The sequence below is a fragment of the Corythoichthys intestinalis genome, chromosome 16 (genome assembly GCF_030265065.1).
Source record: "Corythoichthys intestinalis isolate RoL2023-P3 chromosome 16, ASM3026506v1, whole genome shotgun sequence".
NCBI lineage: Eukaryota > Metazoa > Chordata > Actinopteri > Syngnathiformes > Syngnathidae > Corythoichthys > Corythoichthys intestinalis.
In genome coordinates this window covers 6052011-6070982 of record NC_080410.1, presented here as the reverse complement: position 1 = coordinate 6070982, position 18972 = coordinate 6052011, and the positions used below count along the sequence as shown (strand labels likewise).

The following is an 18972-nucleotide window of genomic DNA, read 5'->3' as shown; positions in this document are numbered from 1 at the left end:
GACTCGACTGAGCCTCTCACGAATAGCAGCGTTTCTCACCCCGTCTCTAAGGGAGACGCCAGCTATCCACCTGAGAAAACCCATTTCGGCCGCCTGTGCCCACGATCTTGTCCCCCGCCCCAAAAAAACATGTTTCTTTAGGCTACGTCTAAACTAGGACGGATAATGGTTTCGAGTGTTTGATTTATTAGAGTTTACGGCATGCCGGCTACATCAATGTACCTCTTGTCCGGAGATTTTATTACACGTGGTAGGGGGCCGTGTAATTTCATAAACTACGGACTCGACATGTGCCGATTACCAGTTTCAAGGTATACCGTGGTATGAAAACATCAAGGTTTCAAAACCGCCAAAATTTTCCGTCATACTGTCCCTTCGGTATTGGTTATTTCATTGTCCGAAAAATGCAGGTCTTTGCTCAGTGTCAGCGAGTCAGCTGTGCTACATGATGGCTGAAAGAGGTGAAGCTTTTTCCCCTATCGAAGAAAACTCGCTTGTATGGGAACACTTCGGCTACAGAAAAGTTACAGGTGACCGCAGCTTAGAGGAGGAGGGCCAGCCGAAATGTAAAACATGTTTGCGGAGGGTGGCTGCCGAGGACGCAATACCTCCAATATGATTTCGCATTTATACAAAACTAAAGGTTAGTAAACCCTTTCGTGAGCGTCACCCGTGTGGACGATGACATCACACGCGCTGTTTTTGCGCATGCGTACTCTGCACAAACGCAGGTGTCCCGTGTGGGAGCGGGGCGTTTATAAACGCACCTTTAATGTAGTGCGGACATTTATAAAATATTGGCCAAATTACATGACAAAAAATTATCCGTCCTAGTGCAGACATAGCCTTAAATGTCTATTGAAATATTTGGGCCATTTAATGAAAAGTTGAATATATTACATATTGCTCCTTTAAAAAAAATACTAAAAAAAACACTACTAACCTTCATCTGGCTCTTCTCCCACAGCCTGCCTGTAGTATTCGGCCTCGTCATCAGAGTCCACGTTTGCCGCCCCTCGATCGTCTTGCTCGCCCGGATCTTCCACCTCGCTGTCCTGGTCCTTATCTTCGCCTTTTTTCTTGATGCCTGCTAGGCTCTTCTTCCTGTTGACACATACAGAAATCAAGCCTCTTCCTTGAATTACAAATGACTGAGGCAGACACGATACGACATACTTGTGTTCCTCCCTTTGGGTTTTCTTCTGAGCAACATTTTTCTCTTGCTTCTTCCGGCGCTCCTCTTTGGCCTTTATCTGGGCCTCCTTCCTCTGCAGGATCTCCTCAATTTCCTCCTCGGTCTTGGAGACTACAAGGAGGATTTGCTTTCAATAACGATGCTAAACTAGCGGCATGTCCACATGAAATATCTACAGGTGCATCAGTAAGCGTTTACTTGTAGCGAAATCACAGATTTCATACAGACGTTGTCATCCTCTGCACCACGAGGAGCGGATGGACCGAGACGGTTGAACGGACTTACTGGTGCTGTGATACATGATGTTTCCCCCCGTCATGCCGTCTTGTATTTTGGTCAGCTGCAGAGTCATGCGAGGCCCGATCTGTGAGCACAGAGTTCCAGATAAGACAGCTTTTGATTTAACACTAAGGGCACTCATTTTCACAATTATCCTTATTATTTAAAAAACTGTTTATTTTTTTGATTAAAAAATGCAATTATTCACTTTTTTAGTAGTAAATACTAGGCCTGAACAATATTGGGGAAAAAAACTATTGCTGCGATTTTTGGGGGGTTTGCGATATACTGCGATATTGAAAAAAAAAAAATATATATATATATACACAGTGCCTTGCAAAAGTATTCGGCCCCCTTGAACCTTGCAACCTTTCGCCACATTTCAGGCTTCAAACATAAATCGCCACATTTCAGGCTTCAAACATAAAGATATAAAATGTTAATTTTTTGTCAAGAATCAACAACAAGTGGGACACAATCGTGAAGTGGAACAAAATTTATTGAATAATTTAAACTTTTTTAACAAATAAAAAACTGAAAAGTGGGGCATGCAATATTATTCGGCCCCCTTGCGTTAATACTTTGTAGCGCCACCTTTTGCTCCAATTACAGCTGCAAGTCGCTTGGGGTATGTTTCTATCAGTTTTGCACATCGAGAGACTGACATTCTTGCCCATTCTTCCTTGCAAAACAGCTCGAGCTCAGTGAGGTTGGATGGAGAGTGTTTGTGAACAGCAGTCTTCAGCTCTTTCCACAGATTCTCGATTGGATTCAGGTCTGGACTTTGACTTGGCCATTCTAACACCTGGATACGTTTATTTTTTAACCATTCCATTGTAGATTTGGCTTTATGTTTTGGATCATTGTCCTGTTGGAAGATAAATCTCCGTCCCAGTCTCAGGTCTTGTGCAGATACCAACAGGTTTTCTTCCAGAATGTTCCTGTATTTGGCTGCATCCATCTTCCCGTCAATTTTAACCATCTTCCCTGTCCCTGCTGAAGAAAAGCAGGCCCAAACCATGATGCTGCCACCACGTTTGACAGTGGGGATGGTGTGTTCAGGGTGATGAGCTGTGTTGCTTTTACGCCAAACATATCGTTTTGCATTGTGGCCAAAAAGTTCAATTTTGGTTTCATCTGACCAGAGCACCTTCTTCCACATGTTTGGTGTGTCTCCCAGGTGGCTTGTGGCAAACTTTAAACGAGACTTTTTATGGATATCTTTGAGAAATGGCTTTCTTCTTGCCACTCTTCCAAGAAGGCCAGATTTGTGCAGTGTATGACTGATTGTTGTCCTATGGACAGACTTTCCCACCTCAGCTGTAGATCTCTGCAGTTCATCCAGAGTGATCATGGGCCTCTTGGCTGCATCTCTGATCAGTTTTCTCCTTGTTTGAGAAGAAAGTTTGGAAGGACGGCCGGGTCTTGGTAGATTTGCAGTGGTCTGATGCTCCTTCCATTTCAATATGATGGCTTGCACAGTGCTCCTTGAGATGTTTAAAGCTTGGGAAATCTTTTTGTATCCAAATCCGGCTTTAAACTTCTCCACAACAGTATCTCGGACCTGCCTGGTGTGTTCCTTGGTTTTCATAATGCTCTCTGCACTTTACCCCTGGGTGTTATTTGTCCATTTTTTGGCTTTTTTCGTTTTTTTCTGTGTTTAAAAGGAAAAAAAGCATATGAAAAAATACACTAGGGAGCTGATATTTCCTGCAGGATACTAAATCATGTAGAAGTTCAAAATGGCACCATCCGTGAATTTCTAACTTATTGCAAACAGGCTGGGAAGATTTGCACTAAACTCTTGTTATTTTGCCATTTTTTGGCTCATTGACTCCCATTATAAATCATGATTTTTGATATGCTGTAAACCTGATGTGTTTTAATGCATTTCCCGTGATTATTGATGCAATCGCTTCTTTGGCGAGTCAAAAACATGCAAAAAGAGGAATTTGTGTGTTGTCACCCAAAAGTCACTAGTTGGCGCCATAGGCCAATACATGAATTTGCTTGCGAAACTCAATAAAGATTAGTAAAAAATTAATGCGATAAAAACGGTTGGCATTACAAAAAAAATTGGTGTTTATGTGTCTGAGCTCACTTTCAGTCTATTTGGGCATGCATATTTGCAATTTTGCACGTGTGCACGAGACAATAAACCGGTACTTCCCGGAAATGCAAAAAAAAACAAAACAAAAAAACACGTGTTTATTGTTGTCGTTTGAACTTCAACTCTTATTGGTTGGGTGTTTGAATTTCTTTACTCTCATTGGTTCTGGGCATTTTGGGAGTCTCTGTTCTCGCGAGGATCACCATTTTGCATTTCTTCCAACACAACTGTGATCGATGGCGGCGAGAAGTATTTCACTGCACAACACGATTCGGATGGTGTTAGAAAATCCTGATTCCGACGACGACCTTCGTTCGGACGCTTCTTCGGCGAGCCCAGAAGACATTGAAGAAATTCTTCCGGACTTTCGATGCCGGAGGAGGACGACTTTGATGACGAGAAATGGGAAATGGTTGACAACATAATGACGGAGATGAAAGCGGGGAGCAGAAGGCGGGGGCACGGACATGACCACGTTGAGGCGCATGACGAAAATGACGGCGATCGAGGCCATGACGAAAGTGAGTAAGCACATGTTTTGCATATCAAGGTTTGTCTTGTAAAAGCTGATCAAAGATCAAAGCTGTTATTGTTGTGCGTGCTTGTGATTTGCAGGCCTGTGCCACATACTCCTGCCGCCGGCGCGCACTCAGGTGGCCAATGTGAGTTTTTTCACATGCTGGACATTTCGTTCTTCAGCGCATTTGTGCTGTTCACGGAGATCTACCCTGAGTGGAACGTGAAGAAAAGCTACAAGCGCCGACTATTTCTTGAGGAACTTGGCAAGGCTCTAATTCGGCCAGAAGTTCTAAAACGGGAACCACCGCCTTTTGCCGAAGGCTTGGGAGAGCAGCGAGCTGGACCCCCGTCCAAGCGCAAACAATGTGGCCTTTGCACAAAGCCACTTCGGGCTTCGAACATAATAATAATAATACATTTTATTTATAACGCACTTTACATCTAAAAAACAAATCTCAAAGTGCACGTCATGAATTCTGTATATTGTTATTATGTTAACTGTTATATTGTATATATGTTTTGTAAAATTGTTAACATAAATTCTATCATCAAATCAGTTGTTGTCACTTTGTCACAGTCTTGTTCTTAAAAAATCTATTGTTACGACTTTTACTTATCCAATGATGTAATTATGTAATATAAAATACTTTAGTTTGATTTATGTATACCCTATATAGCATAGTTAGTTTTGCTATTAGGATAATGCTGCTATTATTGTCCATAGGAGGCAAAAAAAAAAAACAAAAAAAAAAAACAAAAAAAAAAAAAAAAAAAAGCTTTATATGTGTAGATAGGTCTGATGCCACTGAATATTGTGAGTGGTTGAAAGTGAAAAAATATTCAGAAATGACTTAGTTATCACACTTCAAAGGAAAAGCCATTTTTTTGGACAAAATCACAAGGGTTTAGTGTAAATGAGAAACCTGCAATTGTGTAAAAACTGGGCATGCATAAAAAATTTGGTTGTTACGACTTGTGGACTTATTCAAGCCTCTAACTATGTCATATGGAATATTCAAATTATACTTTTGTTTTTTATATTTATATATACAGCATAGTTACTTTTGCTATTAGGATAATGCTGCTATTATTGTCCATAGGGGGCATTAAAACAAAAAATATATATATATAAAAAAAACTATATGTGTAGATAGGTCTGATGCCACTGAACATTTGGAGTGGTTGAAAGTGAAAAAATATTCAGAAATGACTTAGTTAACACATTTCAAAGGAAAAGCCATTTTGTGGACAAAATCACAAGAGTTTAGTGTAAATGAGAAAACTGCAAATGTGTACAAACTGGGCATGCATAAAAAATTTGGTTGTTACGACTTGTGGACTTATTCAAGCCTCTAACTATGTCATATGGAATATTCAAATTAGACTTGTTTTTTATATATATACAGTATCATTAGTTTTGCTATTCGGATAATGCTACTATTATAGTCCATAGGGGGCATTAAAAAAAATAAAAAACATAAAAAACTATATATGTGTAGATAGGTCTGATGCCACTGAACATTTTGAGTGGTTGAAAGTGAAAAAAATATTCAGAAATGACTTGGTTATCACATTTCAAAGGAAAAGCCATTTTTTGGACAAAATCACAAGAGTTTAGTGTAAATGAGAAAACTGCAAATGTGTAAAAACTGGGCATGCATAAAAAAAGCGGTTGTTATGACTAAAAGACTTATTCAAGCCTCTATGTGATATGTATTATTCAAATTAGACTTTTGCTTTTTATATTTATACAGCATAATTAGTTTTGCTATTCGGATAATGCTACTATTATTGTCCATAGGGGGCATTGAAAAATAAAAAATAAAATAAAAAACTTTATATGTGTAGATAGGTCTGATGGCACTGAACATTTTGAGTGGTTAAAAGTGAAAAAATATTCAGAAATGACGAAGTTATCACACTTCAAAGGAAAAGCCATTTTTTGGACAAAATCACAAGAATTTAGTCAAAATAAAATAACGCCCAAGGGTTTTAAACAGAACCCTGAGACTATCACAGAGCAGGTGCATTTATACGGAGACTTGATTACACACAGGTGGATTCCATTTATCATCATTGGTCATTTAGGACAACATTGGATCATTCAGAGATCCTCACTGAACTTCTGGAGTGAGTTAGCTGCACTGAAAGTAAAGGGGCCGAATAATATTGCACGCCCCACTTTTCAGTTTTTTATTTGTTAAAAAAAAGTTTAAATTATCCAATAAATGTTGTTCCACTTCACGATTGTCCCACTTGTTGTTGATTCTTGACCAAAAAATTAAATTTCATATCTTTATGTTTGAAGCCTGAAATGTGGCGAAAGGTTGCAAGATTCAAGGGGGCCGAATACTTTTGCAAGGCACTGTATTTTGAAAAATTTTAACTAGATGACTTGAATAGCCCTTTGGAAAGACTGGATGACTCATGACCACAGTGTACAGTATTCCATCGTTTTTCGCGGTTAATAGGGACCAGAACCCGCCGCGATAAGTGAAAAAACACGAAGTCGCGCAAACCCCCACCCCCCCTACCCCCCCCACCCCATTTTTGGTGTGTGCTCAATGTATTTATTCAGATCTAGCACTGGAAAGAGATAAATAGAAGACATGTTTTTTTCTCACTTTTTTCCCCCCAAAGTATGATGTTAAAAAATGTATATATGTATATTTTAATACATGCTTTTTAAGCATTTCAAATGTAATAATTATGATCAGTTTTAAACATAACTGTCCCACTGAATCATTTTTAAACAAGAATAAAGTACTGTAGTAGAAAAATGCTTGGCTTTGTTAAATGCTTCTGTTTACCTAACATGGCTGTGACTCTTGAAGTGACGTAGAAATTACAAACTCCTCATACTCACTTCTGGCGTTTATTTTATATGTCTCGAACGTCTCCACATTCTCCCCCACCCACACACATTCATTCATTCCAGCCCGCGGTTCCTTGCAGAAACTGTTTAACAAGTTAAACGATGATTGACAGATTGCTGCCCGGCTTCTTTGGCCAGATCAAAGCCATCGTTAAGTGCCGCAGTGACTGAGAGCTGGGAAAGGGGGTGAGAGAAGCTGTGCGAGCGAATGAAGCAGAAAGGTTTGTGGATTGGAGAAAAAAAACAAAACTATCACACGTCCTTGCGATGGGACTATCGCGCATGCGCACATCGCAATGGCGATGTTTAAACGATATATCGTTCAGGCTTAGTAAATACCGTATTTTTCGGACTATAAATCAGTTTTTTTTTTTTTTTTTTTTTTTTTCCATAGTTTGGCTGGGGGTGTGATTAGAGGAGTTCCAAAAAAATCGATTATTACATGCGTCGCGATTCGACATGTGACAATTCGATTACGATTTATAAAGGTTCAAAAACGATAATTTTCACTCATAACTTTATGACAGCCGCTCGTAGCGGAACGAAATTCAATACACCTCTGCTGCCCAGACACCGTTAACGGACGCACGCACAACGTTATGATGGATGCTCCCAGTTACTGGGAGAGAGATTTACTCCTTTTTAAAAAACTGGAAAATAAATGTGTGTATTAGACAGGCAGGCACAGAAGCGCGACGGCCAGGTTTTTTGTGCGCAAGTTATTTTTTAGAGTGAGAGGGGAAGAGATAGTTCGTTGCTCCTTGTCTTTCAGATGTCCAGCAGTAGTTTTAAGGCATTTCAACTGAAAAATGTCCTGAGTGTGTTGCTAAGACCTGTGTGTGTCTATAAGAGGTGAGTACACGAACCTTCTTGCACTGTTTAATCTTGTTTTTTAGATGATAATAGTTAGTGCCGAGCGCTAAGCTAATTAGCTAGTTCGCTAACATGTATTTCATATGCAGAACGTGTAAAACCATGATTAAGTACACCGGTAACACTACAAACATGTGAGATAGTACAGAAATCTGTTGTTGCAAGTGCTGCCTGGGTGCCGACAGACGTGTGTGCGGGCAGGGAGAGAAGGTGTGTGTGCTGTAATGAGTGTGTGTGGCGGTGTTTTTTATGTGCTCAGCAATAAACGCCACAAGTTAAAAGTGATCAAGAGCAGTTGTGATTTCCACCTGTCACTCCAAGACTTACACAAGGGAGGTAACACTGTGAAAACAAAGTATATTGGTTAAAAGAAGTCTTATTTCTCAAGACACTTTGTTTGTGTCCAGAAAATGATGAATTCATTCGACCAGTGTAAATTTTATTGTATTGTTGAGAGAAATAAGTACTCCCTTTAAAATGGTTAATGTTTTTGCACTTCCTTGTAAAAAATAAACCAAAAAACAGCTTAAGGGCAGCTTTTTGTTGTATGGGCATGTTTCCATCGTTCCTGTTGAATCATAAGGACATTTTAAATAAATAATGGACATAAATTTGTTAGGCTACTTTATTAATCAGTAATGTACGATGCATCGTTAATCATCATAATCGCGATAACCGCGATCAGCGTTAATACAGTGATCATCGTTCAAAAATCGAATCGTAGCACCCCTGAATCGTAATCGAATCGAGGGGTGCCTAAGATGGCACACCCCTAGGTGTGATATACTCTGGAGCGACTTATGTGTGAAATTATTAACACATTATTATATCATTTCACATGTTATTTTGGTGTTTTGGAGTGAAACTGATGGTTTGGTAAACTTGTTGCGTGTACTTTATGCTATAGTTATCTGAATAACTTAATAGTTATGTTACGTTAACATACTGGCCACGTTCGCATTTCGTTGTTCACGCATCATGTAACATTATCATAACGTACACTTATTCAGCATGTTGTTCTCTATTGTATTTTTATTTTAAATTGCCTTTCAAGATGACATATCTGTTCTATGTGTTAGATTTTATCAAGTAAATTTCCCCCCAAAATGCGACATACTCCGGTGCGTTTTTTTCCTCTTCGTTGGGCATTTTATGGCTGGTGCGACTTATAGTCCCAAAAATACGGTAATGTCATTTATTAACCATTATTGGGTTCCGTTACCGAATAGTATTTGTTGTTGCGTATTTTAATTTCAGTAACATTTTATGAATTTATGATTTGATTTATTCATTAAATGTCCCAAAATTGATTTATATCAGTGTTGTTTTCATCAATGACGATGATAAAAGAAAATATTTAGTCAACGAGCTCTTCTTTCATGATGACGACGAGACGATAACGAGCTAAAAACGTATTTTGTGAGACTAAAACATAACAAAAATGCCATTTTTGTCTGACGAGACGAGAACGAGATGACAATGCGCAATAGTTTCCGTCAAATGTTCACAATGAGAGATATTTTATGAGTAGTTAACCTGAATTGTAGCAGCATCTAGTTGTGTCACTCTTGACTTTTTACATTGAAAATTATTGTGAATAAATGCGTAAATCCCTCAATTCTTTATAGATATGGACGTAAAACAGTCTCGATTCTTGGTTAAAAGCAAAAAAAGGGCAGTGTTTATTTTATGTCAATATGTCGAATGTTTTGCTAGTCTTTGAGTCATTGTGGCGCCGTCTTACCACAACAAAGAGCTTTTTACGTTGAAATTCTTGTGAAATAAATGCTTAAATCCCTGAATTCTTCATAGATATGGACGTAAAACAGTCTCGATTCTTTGTTAAAAGAGCAAAGAAACGGGAAGTTAGCATTTATTTTACGTAAATATTGCGAACTATCATGCCAATGCTGTAGCGGCTAATTACTCCCATTGATTTTTTATACCTTCTTAAAACGCATGCATGGTACGAAAAATATAATAATCTTCTTGAACCCTCGAACAAATCACTCCTGAGACAATTCTTCCTGTTTGTATGCGGTACAGCTTTCGTACTTTTATCCTAAATCCAGCGTTGCATGTATCGCTGCGACCGACTGCGAACAACTGAAGCGGATTGTGGGATGGGCTCCCTGCTTGAAGGCGTTGCTCAGTGGCAGGCCGAATTGACCCGTCAATACAAATAATGAAGTCTATGGGCTGCCAAAAACAACACAGATACTGATTATAAAAATATAGATTATGCTGTAATTGAGACCTGGCATCCACATATGTGGACGTCATACTTTACTTTATGTAGGCCACACTACTATACCAAATGTTAACTCATTGGCAGCCATAGACCTCCCACTTCAAATGGATTGGACGTCTCCTAGTGATAAAGAGTTTTAGGATGATTGGATGAATGATTGCACGTCTATCATCTTCAATGGTTCCTAAACAGTTAATAGCCTATGAAATATGACGTCCACGTACGTGGATGCCAGATCTTTATGAGGTTAAGTTTAAATGACCAAAAATGTCATTTGCTCTATAAAGGGTTCAAAACACGTGCACGAGCTTACCTCTGTCAAACGGATGGCGCTCTGTTCAGACGCCATGTTGCCGCGGCCCGAGTACACCTGCGGCAGCTCTGTTATGTTGTGCTCGCCGTCCTGTTCGGCTTCGCTTTCCGAAAGATTTGCCCCTCTGCAAGGGGACCAAAAATCTCATCTCTATCTTCATTCTGTACAGCAGTTGGCTATAATCATTATATCAGCCTTCATGTGTCCCCTTACTTGATCATCAGTTCACTGATGTCCTCAAACTTGCTCATGTTGGGAAACCTCTCTTGCATCAGCTTCTTGACGCCGCGGCTCATGCCCACCGGCACCACCTTCAGGCTGCTGCAAGGCAGAACAACCAGAACATGGCTTATGTTTTGACCAGTCCGAACCATGTCATGTTTACATTATAAACAATGTTTGTATGATTAACGAGCCAACGACGTAGAGGAGTAATAAATCTGTGTTTGGTATGTTTTTTCATTGAAAATAACTAAAGTCACGTCAATTTTTTTTTTTGGGGGGGGGGGGGGGGTTTATGACATTGTAGTGCTAAATGAGGCCTTTTAAAAAAAAAATTAAATGCCCTTTAAGACTCTATAATAACAAGTGTTGCACAGACATGGCACTCAAACGACGTCATCGGTATCAGAGTACTAGGAAATAACCTGCAGATGCTGTGGAATATAAACTTTTCGAGAAGTAAAGAGGAGCGCTTGTCGCCCTTGCTAAGATGATGATAGACACAAAGGCATGAAAATGGGTCAGGGGTTAAAAAGGTGAGAAGGGTGTGGAGGAAAAATGTTCCGGTAGGGCTGTCCCAAACGACGAATTTTCTCCCTATTAGTCAGCCGACTATTTTTACAATTGGTCGACTTTTTATTATTATTATTTTTTTACTAATTTAGCAATGAAATTTTTGTTGCTTTTGTCGCTTATTAATTCACAAAAAACATTTTGGAACACTTAAATTCTTTATTAGAGTACAAATGAATGTGTAAATAACAATAATTAATCACACATGAACACTAAGGTCAAATGCTGGTAGTAGGCCTGAACGATATTGGAAAAAACTATCATTGCGATTTTTGGGGAGTTTGCGGTATTATATTGCGATATTAAATCGAGAAATTTTTCACCAAAGCTGTTGATGAAGTAAAACAGTTTGGTCGCACTGCCTAGCAGGAGGGAGAGTGAGACACTGTGGTGCTGTATGAGCGTGAAACAGAAAAACATGAATGTATGTTGTTTTTAAATTCCGATGCTCTGAAAAATGGCTCCATCGGCCCTAATTTTTATAACTCAGTTTAATCCAGGATCTGCACACTTGCTGCGTTCATGAAGTAAAACAAAAGTTTAAATGTTGAACAAAAGAAAACAAATTGCATATCCTGCGATGTGACTATTGCGCATGCGCACATTGCGATATATTGTGCAGGCTTAGCTGATAGCATTTACTAGTGCGAAAGAATGGAATGTAAACAGATTCAGAACACTGACATCGCCTTTCCAACATTATTCAAAACAATTTTTATAGAAAAAAAAAAAAAAAAAAAAAAAAAAAAAAGGTCTAGCATCGACGTCATCGATGACGTAAATCCGTCGACGAGCACAACATCCCGTCGACGGTTAATGAAGGGTTAAAAAAAATGCGTGGAAAGTTCAGAATGTCGGACGCTTGGTATGCAAGCGGAGAAAGCGGCACAAAGCCAAAAAAAAGCGCACTAGAGAGTCCAAAACAGTGACTTATTTTTAAAGATACAAAGGAGGGTACACTGTTGTGTTCTGTCTCTTCAATGACAAGCTTGGCTGCACGTCGGCCATGAATGATCACAACAGGAGATTGTAAGTCCATCTAACTAACTAATGACATGTATTATTAAAGTTGCTAAGCCTGTCGCGATATGCAATGAGTCCATTTATCGCATGGTAAATAAAAACGAGGGCGGTCATTTTCACGGCTGCCTGTTATCGCGCGCGCGTCTATTTGTGCGTGCGTGCTGATGGCATATGAGACTCGTTCTTTTCTCTCATCAACACACTGTAGAATTAAAGTTCCGACATAGAAAATAAGAAAACACATCTATATTAAACACTATGTAGCATTGCTACATTGAGGTGAATGGGGAAAAAAGACGACCTACTTTAGCCGGCTATAATACAGGCAGCCTTCTCCAAAACTTGCAGTTAAAAGGTGACACTTCAAACATGAAAAATTGCTGGTTAACAGCATTTGCAAAAGGAAAAGAATCTATTACTGACACCACATGCACTCACAAAAAGTGCTTTTTTTGCGTAGTGTGAAGCTCAAATTAGCGGTTTAGCGAACGTACTTCCGGTGAGCATTTCAAAATAAATGCATGTCATGTTCGTCATATAAATAACGATTTCTGGAGTTAATCCCACATACTTCAGATTCTACTCTAAGAATACCTTTAAAATGACACCCTTTATGAAAAGTGATTGGCAATGAATAATTATTAGAATACTATTATATATAGTACTACAGTATACTATAATATTAATGCTAGGTATTTTTTTAAGAATTGTTTTGAATCATGTTGGAAAGGAGAAGTCAGTGTTCTGAATCAGTTTACATTCCATTCTTTTGCACAAGTTAATTCTATCAGCATTTGAAGTCATTGTTTATTTGTGATTTATTATTGTTATTTATGTTTATTTGTACTTCAATAAAGAATTTAAGTGCTCCAAAATGTTTTTGTACTGATAAGCGTCAACAAAATTTCATTGCTAAATTATTAAAAAAATAAAAACATTTTTTAAAAATTATAAACTTAGTCAACTAATCGTAAAAATAGTCGGCTGACTAATCGGGAGAAAATTAGTCGATTGGGACAGCCCTATAGTATACTACTATATATAATAGTATTCTATTATAATATTAATTGTCAATCATATTTTTTAAAAAGGGTGTCATTTTAAAGGTATTCTTAGTGTAAAATCTGAATTCTGTAGTATTATAGTATTTACATATTATAGCATTAATTTTGAAGTTTGTGGGATTAACTCCAGAAATTGTTGTTTATATGACAAACGTGACGTGCTTTTATTTTGAAATGTTCGCCGGAAGTATGTTCGCTAAGCCACTAACGACTTTGCACTCCGCGAAAAGCACTTTTCGTCATTGCTTGTGGTGTCACTAATAGATTTTTTTTTCCCATTTTTTCATTTGCTAATGCTGGTAACAAGCGATTTTTCATGTTTGAAGTATCACCTTTTAACCGCAAGTTTGGGTTTTGGAAAAGACTGCCAATGTTTTATAGCAGGCTAAAGTAAGTTGTCTTTTTCCCCATTAGTCTCAGTGTAGCAATGCTAACGTTTACAGTGTTTAACCCTGTAACACCGAACGTGTCGGCAGCGACACGTTTACGCATTTCGTCTTTGAAGCTTCGTCACGCTGTAAATACGTCACCCACATGCCGCTGGTTGGTCTCATTTGAAAGTGTGGAAGTTGATGTTCACACCAGTTTTTATTTTGAAAGTCAATCGACCAAGAAAAACAGGAAATGATGTCATTTGAGTTTTATAGTTTTATTGCACACATAAATGAGCATTAAAACGCTGAATGGACCATGTATCTATCTCCATATTTCCATCATTCCTTGTCATTTTTATAAAACCGATTGGAGCACAAAAGCAGTGTTGTTAATCTTACTGAAAAAAAGTAATTATAGTTACAAATTACTTCTCCCAAAAAGTAATTGCGTTAGTAACTCAATTACCTGAATGTAAGAGTACTTAGTTACTTGGCAAAGTAATTGGTGATAATTACTTTTTTTTTTTCCCCTCAAAAAAAAAAAAAACATTGGCCACACTATGTGAAGTTTTTTGTGAAGGTTTTGGGTACAATTGGCCCGAGCCCAATTCTTTACCCTAATTTACCCTTTGGCGGCACGGTGGCTGAGTGGTTAGCACGTCTGCCTCACAGTTCTGAGATCAAGGGTTCAATCCCGGGCTTCGGCCTTCCTGTGTGGAGTTTGCATGTTCTCCCCGTGCCTGCGTGGGTTTCCTCCGGGAACTCCGGTTTCCTCCCACATCCCAAAAACATGCATGGTAGGCTGATTGAACACTCTAAATTGTCCATAGGTGTGAGTGTGTGCGTGAATGGTTGTGTGTCTCCTTGTGCCCTGCGATTGGCTGGCAACCAATTCAGGGTGTCCCCTGCCTACTGCCCGAAGTTAGCTGGGATAGGCTCCAGCACCTCCGCGACCCTCGTGAGGAATAAGCGGCATGGAAAATGAATGAATGAATGAATTTACCCTTTACCCTGAATCAGCTGTTAAAAGTTGTTAAAATTGCTCCTATTATTGCATTAGTTCCCTTCTCTCTACTTATGACATATGAAAGTTTTAAAACTGTTTCATCATTTAAAGATAGATTCAAGTCAAGATTTTGCCGATTTAGAAGTATTTTAGATAAAAAGTTACTTAGGTTCGCTAGGAAGGTTCTCTACAACAGAGCCGTCCTAAAAAGTACTGCTTTAAGATGGCGGCTGTCTACTAACTCATTTAGTGCCATGTCTGTCATTTTGCATCTAGTTATATCTATGTACAGTACATGTGATATCTATCATGTCTACCATATCTACCATAACATGCGCGCGTAGTTTGTACTAGCTATCGGCTACAACATGTATTATTGGAGCTACCTAGCAACGCGTTTGCTCGGCGTCACAACTTTCTTGCCTCCTCCATACTCCTGCTCTGTCGTCTCGGTGAGTCCGTCTCCCTCAGACTTTTCGACCAATATAGTAACGCATAGTAACGCATGCCTTTCCGTCCTCAGTAACGGTAACGGCGTTGCCAAGATGAGAAAAGTAATTAGATTACCCACTACTGAAAAAAATAACGCCGTTAGTAACGCCGTTATATTGTAATGCCGTTATTAACAACACTGCACAAAAGACTACATATCCCAAGAGCCGTTGTGATGTCAAGAAGGACGAACGGAATGTGATCATTTTTAATAAATTTCCGAGCGAGGCGCCAACTATTGAAAGGGAGGCATGCAAATCAAGCAACGGCCGGTTGGTCTGAGCGAGCGACTTTGAAACGTGCAGAATGAATCTAAAACTACATTTAGCACAAGCTAATGCATTATTTCATTAACTCAAGGAAGAAGATGAGCCGTATTTGTCGTTGTTTTCTTTGGATGAGTCGGCGTCTCAGCAAGTAGAAGTGACAGCAGAGCGCAAACGGCGAGAGTAGACTGTGTGACGTTGTGTGTGACGCAGCTCCGTGACCTGTTCAAGAAGCTTTGTTGAGTGCGCAAAAAAATAAATAAATTAATTAATTAATTTGGTCGCATGCCTGAAAATTTTGAATTGAACTGAACTACTTGTCAATATTTAAAATACTTTTTTTCAATGTTACATATATTTTTTTTTCTTCACTATATTGAAAGGTGGAAAAGCGCTATATAAGTATAACACCATTTACCATATAATCTTTTCAACTTTTATGCAGATTTGTGTTCGAGAAGCTTGATTGCATGTACGTATATACTTTTGATAAGGTGATGGGTACAACACCTAACTTCACAGAGAGAGATCCTCCAAACACTTTTTGTGTTAGATTTTTTTTTTCCTCACTATTTTGCACCGTATATAACCTGTTTTGACCATAGTATATGTAAAGGCCAAAAACGCCTACGACCATACCCGCTTTTTGTGTTTAATTGTCAAACATAAAACTATTCAATCTTATTATTTTTCTATTGAATGTTTATCCTAACAAGTTGACTAAATATTATCAAGCTTCAAAACGGTTGGTCGAGCATGTTTGGTTGTCAATGGGACATCAACATTACACATTTTGAAAAAATATTTTGTGATTTTTTTTTTTTTTTTTTTTTTGTCTTTGGGTCTTGGGTCCAAAATGTGGATTATAATTGGTCAGTGACAAAAACAACAGTTTGGACATGGAAGTTCAAGGTGTCCTGAAAAAAGGGACCCAACTTGGCCATTGTAAACAATTTTTTCTTTGAAATATAAACATCAAATGCATGCAAATTCGGCCAAAATAGGATTGAGTGTTAAAGGGTTAATATCGATTAGTTTCCTTATTTTGTATGTGTGAACTGTAATTCTACGCCGTGTTGTTGACCAATAAACATCTGGACACAACAACTGGAGTCTCATGTGTCATCTTCACGCACGCACAAATGTATGCACGCACGCGGTGATTGAACGCAGCCGTGAAAATTACCGCCCTCATTTTTATTGACCTTGCGATAAATGGACTCATTGCATATCGCGACAGGCTTAGCAACTTCAATAAAACATGTCATTAGTTAGTTAGATGGACGTACGACCCCCCCCCCCCCCAAAAAAAATTTCTCCTCCGATCTACACAATCCACGTAGGTCACCCTTTTTGACTTCAAAACGGCGAATTTCGCAGAAAGGTGATTTTCATGCCCGACACACAATCGTGTGGTGTCCAATCATCTTTCGCCTATGAATTTCAATGAGTTCATCACTAGTAGACATCCAATCCAATTGAAGCGCTTCAAATGGATTGGACGTCTAGCACTGTCAATAATAGCCAATGTGTTGAGCATGTCTGACCAAGCCGTGATTGCAATTACTTCACATTAAAGCAATGAAGAGCAATGAAATTGTACATTTAAATATATTTTTCCATGCTCAAAGCGCATTACGTGAGCTGACAGTCACCCATTCACGCACACATCAATGATGCTGCTGCGATGCAAGGCGCTGCCAACCCACCAGAGCGAATTAGGGTTCAATGCCTTGCCCGAGGGCACTCCGACAGTGGGAGATCGCAGCCAGGAACAGAAACGCTGACCCTTTGGTCCCAGAACAACTGGAGCCCCCACCTGTGCCACGGCTGCCAAATATGATATCTGTGTGCCCATCAGTGCGTTTACTTTGAACATGCATCACTGAGCAGTCAAGTCCACAGTTTGTCATCATCTGGGCCACAATAATGTGCTGAAATTGCTGACAACATGGAGTCGGTTGTCACTGCAAACATCTTGCAGTGAATGAATTGGTATTGAATACACTTGTATCACATTTCCTCGGACCATGCGTGGGACATAGGCGTCAAACTCTGGTTCCGGGGTGCCTGATACGGCCAGACTCATCATTTTGTGTGGCAAATCATGAGCATCTACTTCATGTTTCTTTGTAAAATAAAATTTAGATCAAATTCATTCAAAATGTTAAATATTAAATCTGAGAATATTTATTGTTGCCACATTCAATAAATATTTTGTTTTCTAAACTATTTTCTTTAAAAAATGTACTTCGTTCTTTTGATGGCATTTTTTTTTTGTTTTTAGAAAAAAAAAAAACTGATCAACTTCCAGTGCCATTGACTGTGATAGCAGTCCAATTACAAAATAAAATATAAAATTTTATTCGTATAAAAAGTTTTTGTACGAGCTCGTCACTAGCAGGGGACGTCCAATCTATTTTGTTCATTTACTGCCATCCCTCCCTCCCACTCAAATGGATTGGACGTCTATCACCGTCAATGGCAGCCAATAGGTTGAGATGCTAAAAAAAAAAGAGGATTCCGACCATTTAAGGTCAAAATATCTCTATTCATTGACTATCAAAATAGTTGGCGAGTCATTCGATTACTGATTCATTGTTTATTAGTCGATGAATCGAGTAAAGATGTGACAATATATCAAAATGGTGGTATAGTTCAAATGGATTTGACGTCTACTAGTGATAAACTCATTTCAAATGATGGCAGAACGATGAAAAGAGCTTTTCTGTTTATTAGTTGTATCGATAAATGTTGAATCGCCATAGTATGAATTGTTATCGTGAGGCTTGAATTGCAAATCCTATCGTGGGGTACCCAAAGGTTCCCACCCCTAGAATCGATGCAGCCCTTACTTCAATGGCAGTGCCACTGTGAGGAAATTAGTGATGCACGAATATATTTTTCAACAGACACCAATAAATGATAATTTCCTCCTCGCTCCAGCCGATAACAGATCATGTCAAGCCAATAATTAAAAGATACTGTATATGTAAAATTTCAAAGTATATACACAAGTGCAAATATTACTGTGTAAAATTTATTGTTTTAGAATGTATAGAATTTATTGCTCTTTTTTCCACATCAAATGTGAACAAATAGTAAATTCAAACATCTAAACAACGACAGATTGTCTGACATTGTGTAATAGTAAACTTTTGGCAAAAGTTACTTAAAACAGTTACTTGAGTAAATACCCAAGTTGCACAAAAATGCCATTAAAAGTAAGTCATTCCTCACACATATAACATTACTACGCTGCAAAAACACACCTCCTTAAAACTAGTTAAATTCCCTTGTTTTCAGTGTATATCTATTGGAAATAACTAAAATTATCTGCCGGTGCTTCAAGTAAATTTCACTCGGATTTCTTGAAATAAGAAAAATAGCTAGCTGAAATAAGCTTAACAGCTGTATTTTAAGCAATATATCATTAAATTTGATTAAAAAAATAGATGTGCCTAAACACATTATTAGAAAACTTTTCTTGATTTAGGTGAAAAATGACCAATTTTTAGATAGAACAAATAGTAATAT

General features: G+C 38.5%; 1 protein-coding gene across 1 annotated transcript in view; it reads right to left on the bottom strand.

The window, feature by feature from the left end:
• Positions 1-18972, bottom strand: part of ppan (peter pan homolog) — a 28960-nt gene that overhangs the window by 2999 nt on the left and 6989 nt on the right. The window contains exons 7-11 of the mRNA XM_057861212.1: positions 10629-10736; positions 10416-10539; positions 1481-1559; positions 1177-1306; positions 944-1104 (exon numbers count right to left, since the gene is read on the bottom strand). Coding sequence (XP_057717195.1) covers positions 944-1104; positions 1177-1306; positions 1481-1559; positions 10416-10539; positions 10629-10736 — 602 coding nt within the window. The remainder of the gene's footprint in view (positions 1-943; positions 1105-1176; positions 1307-1480; positions 1560-10415; positions 10540-10628; positions 10737-18972) is intronic.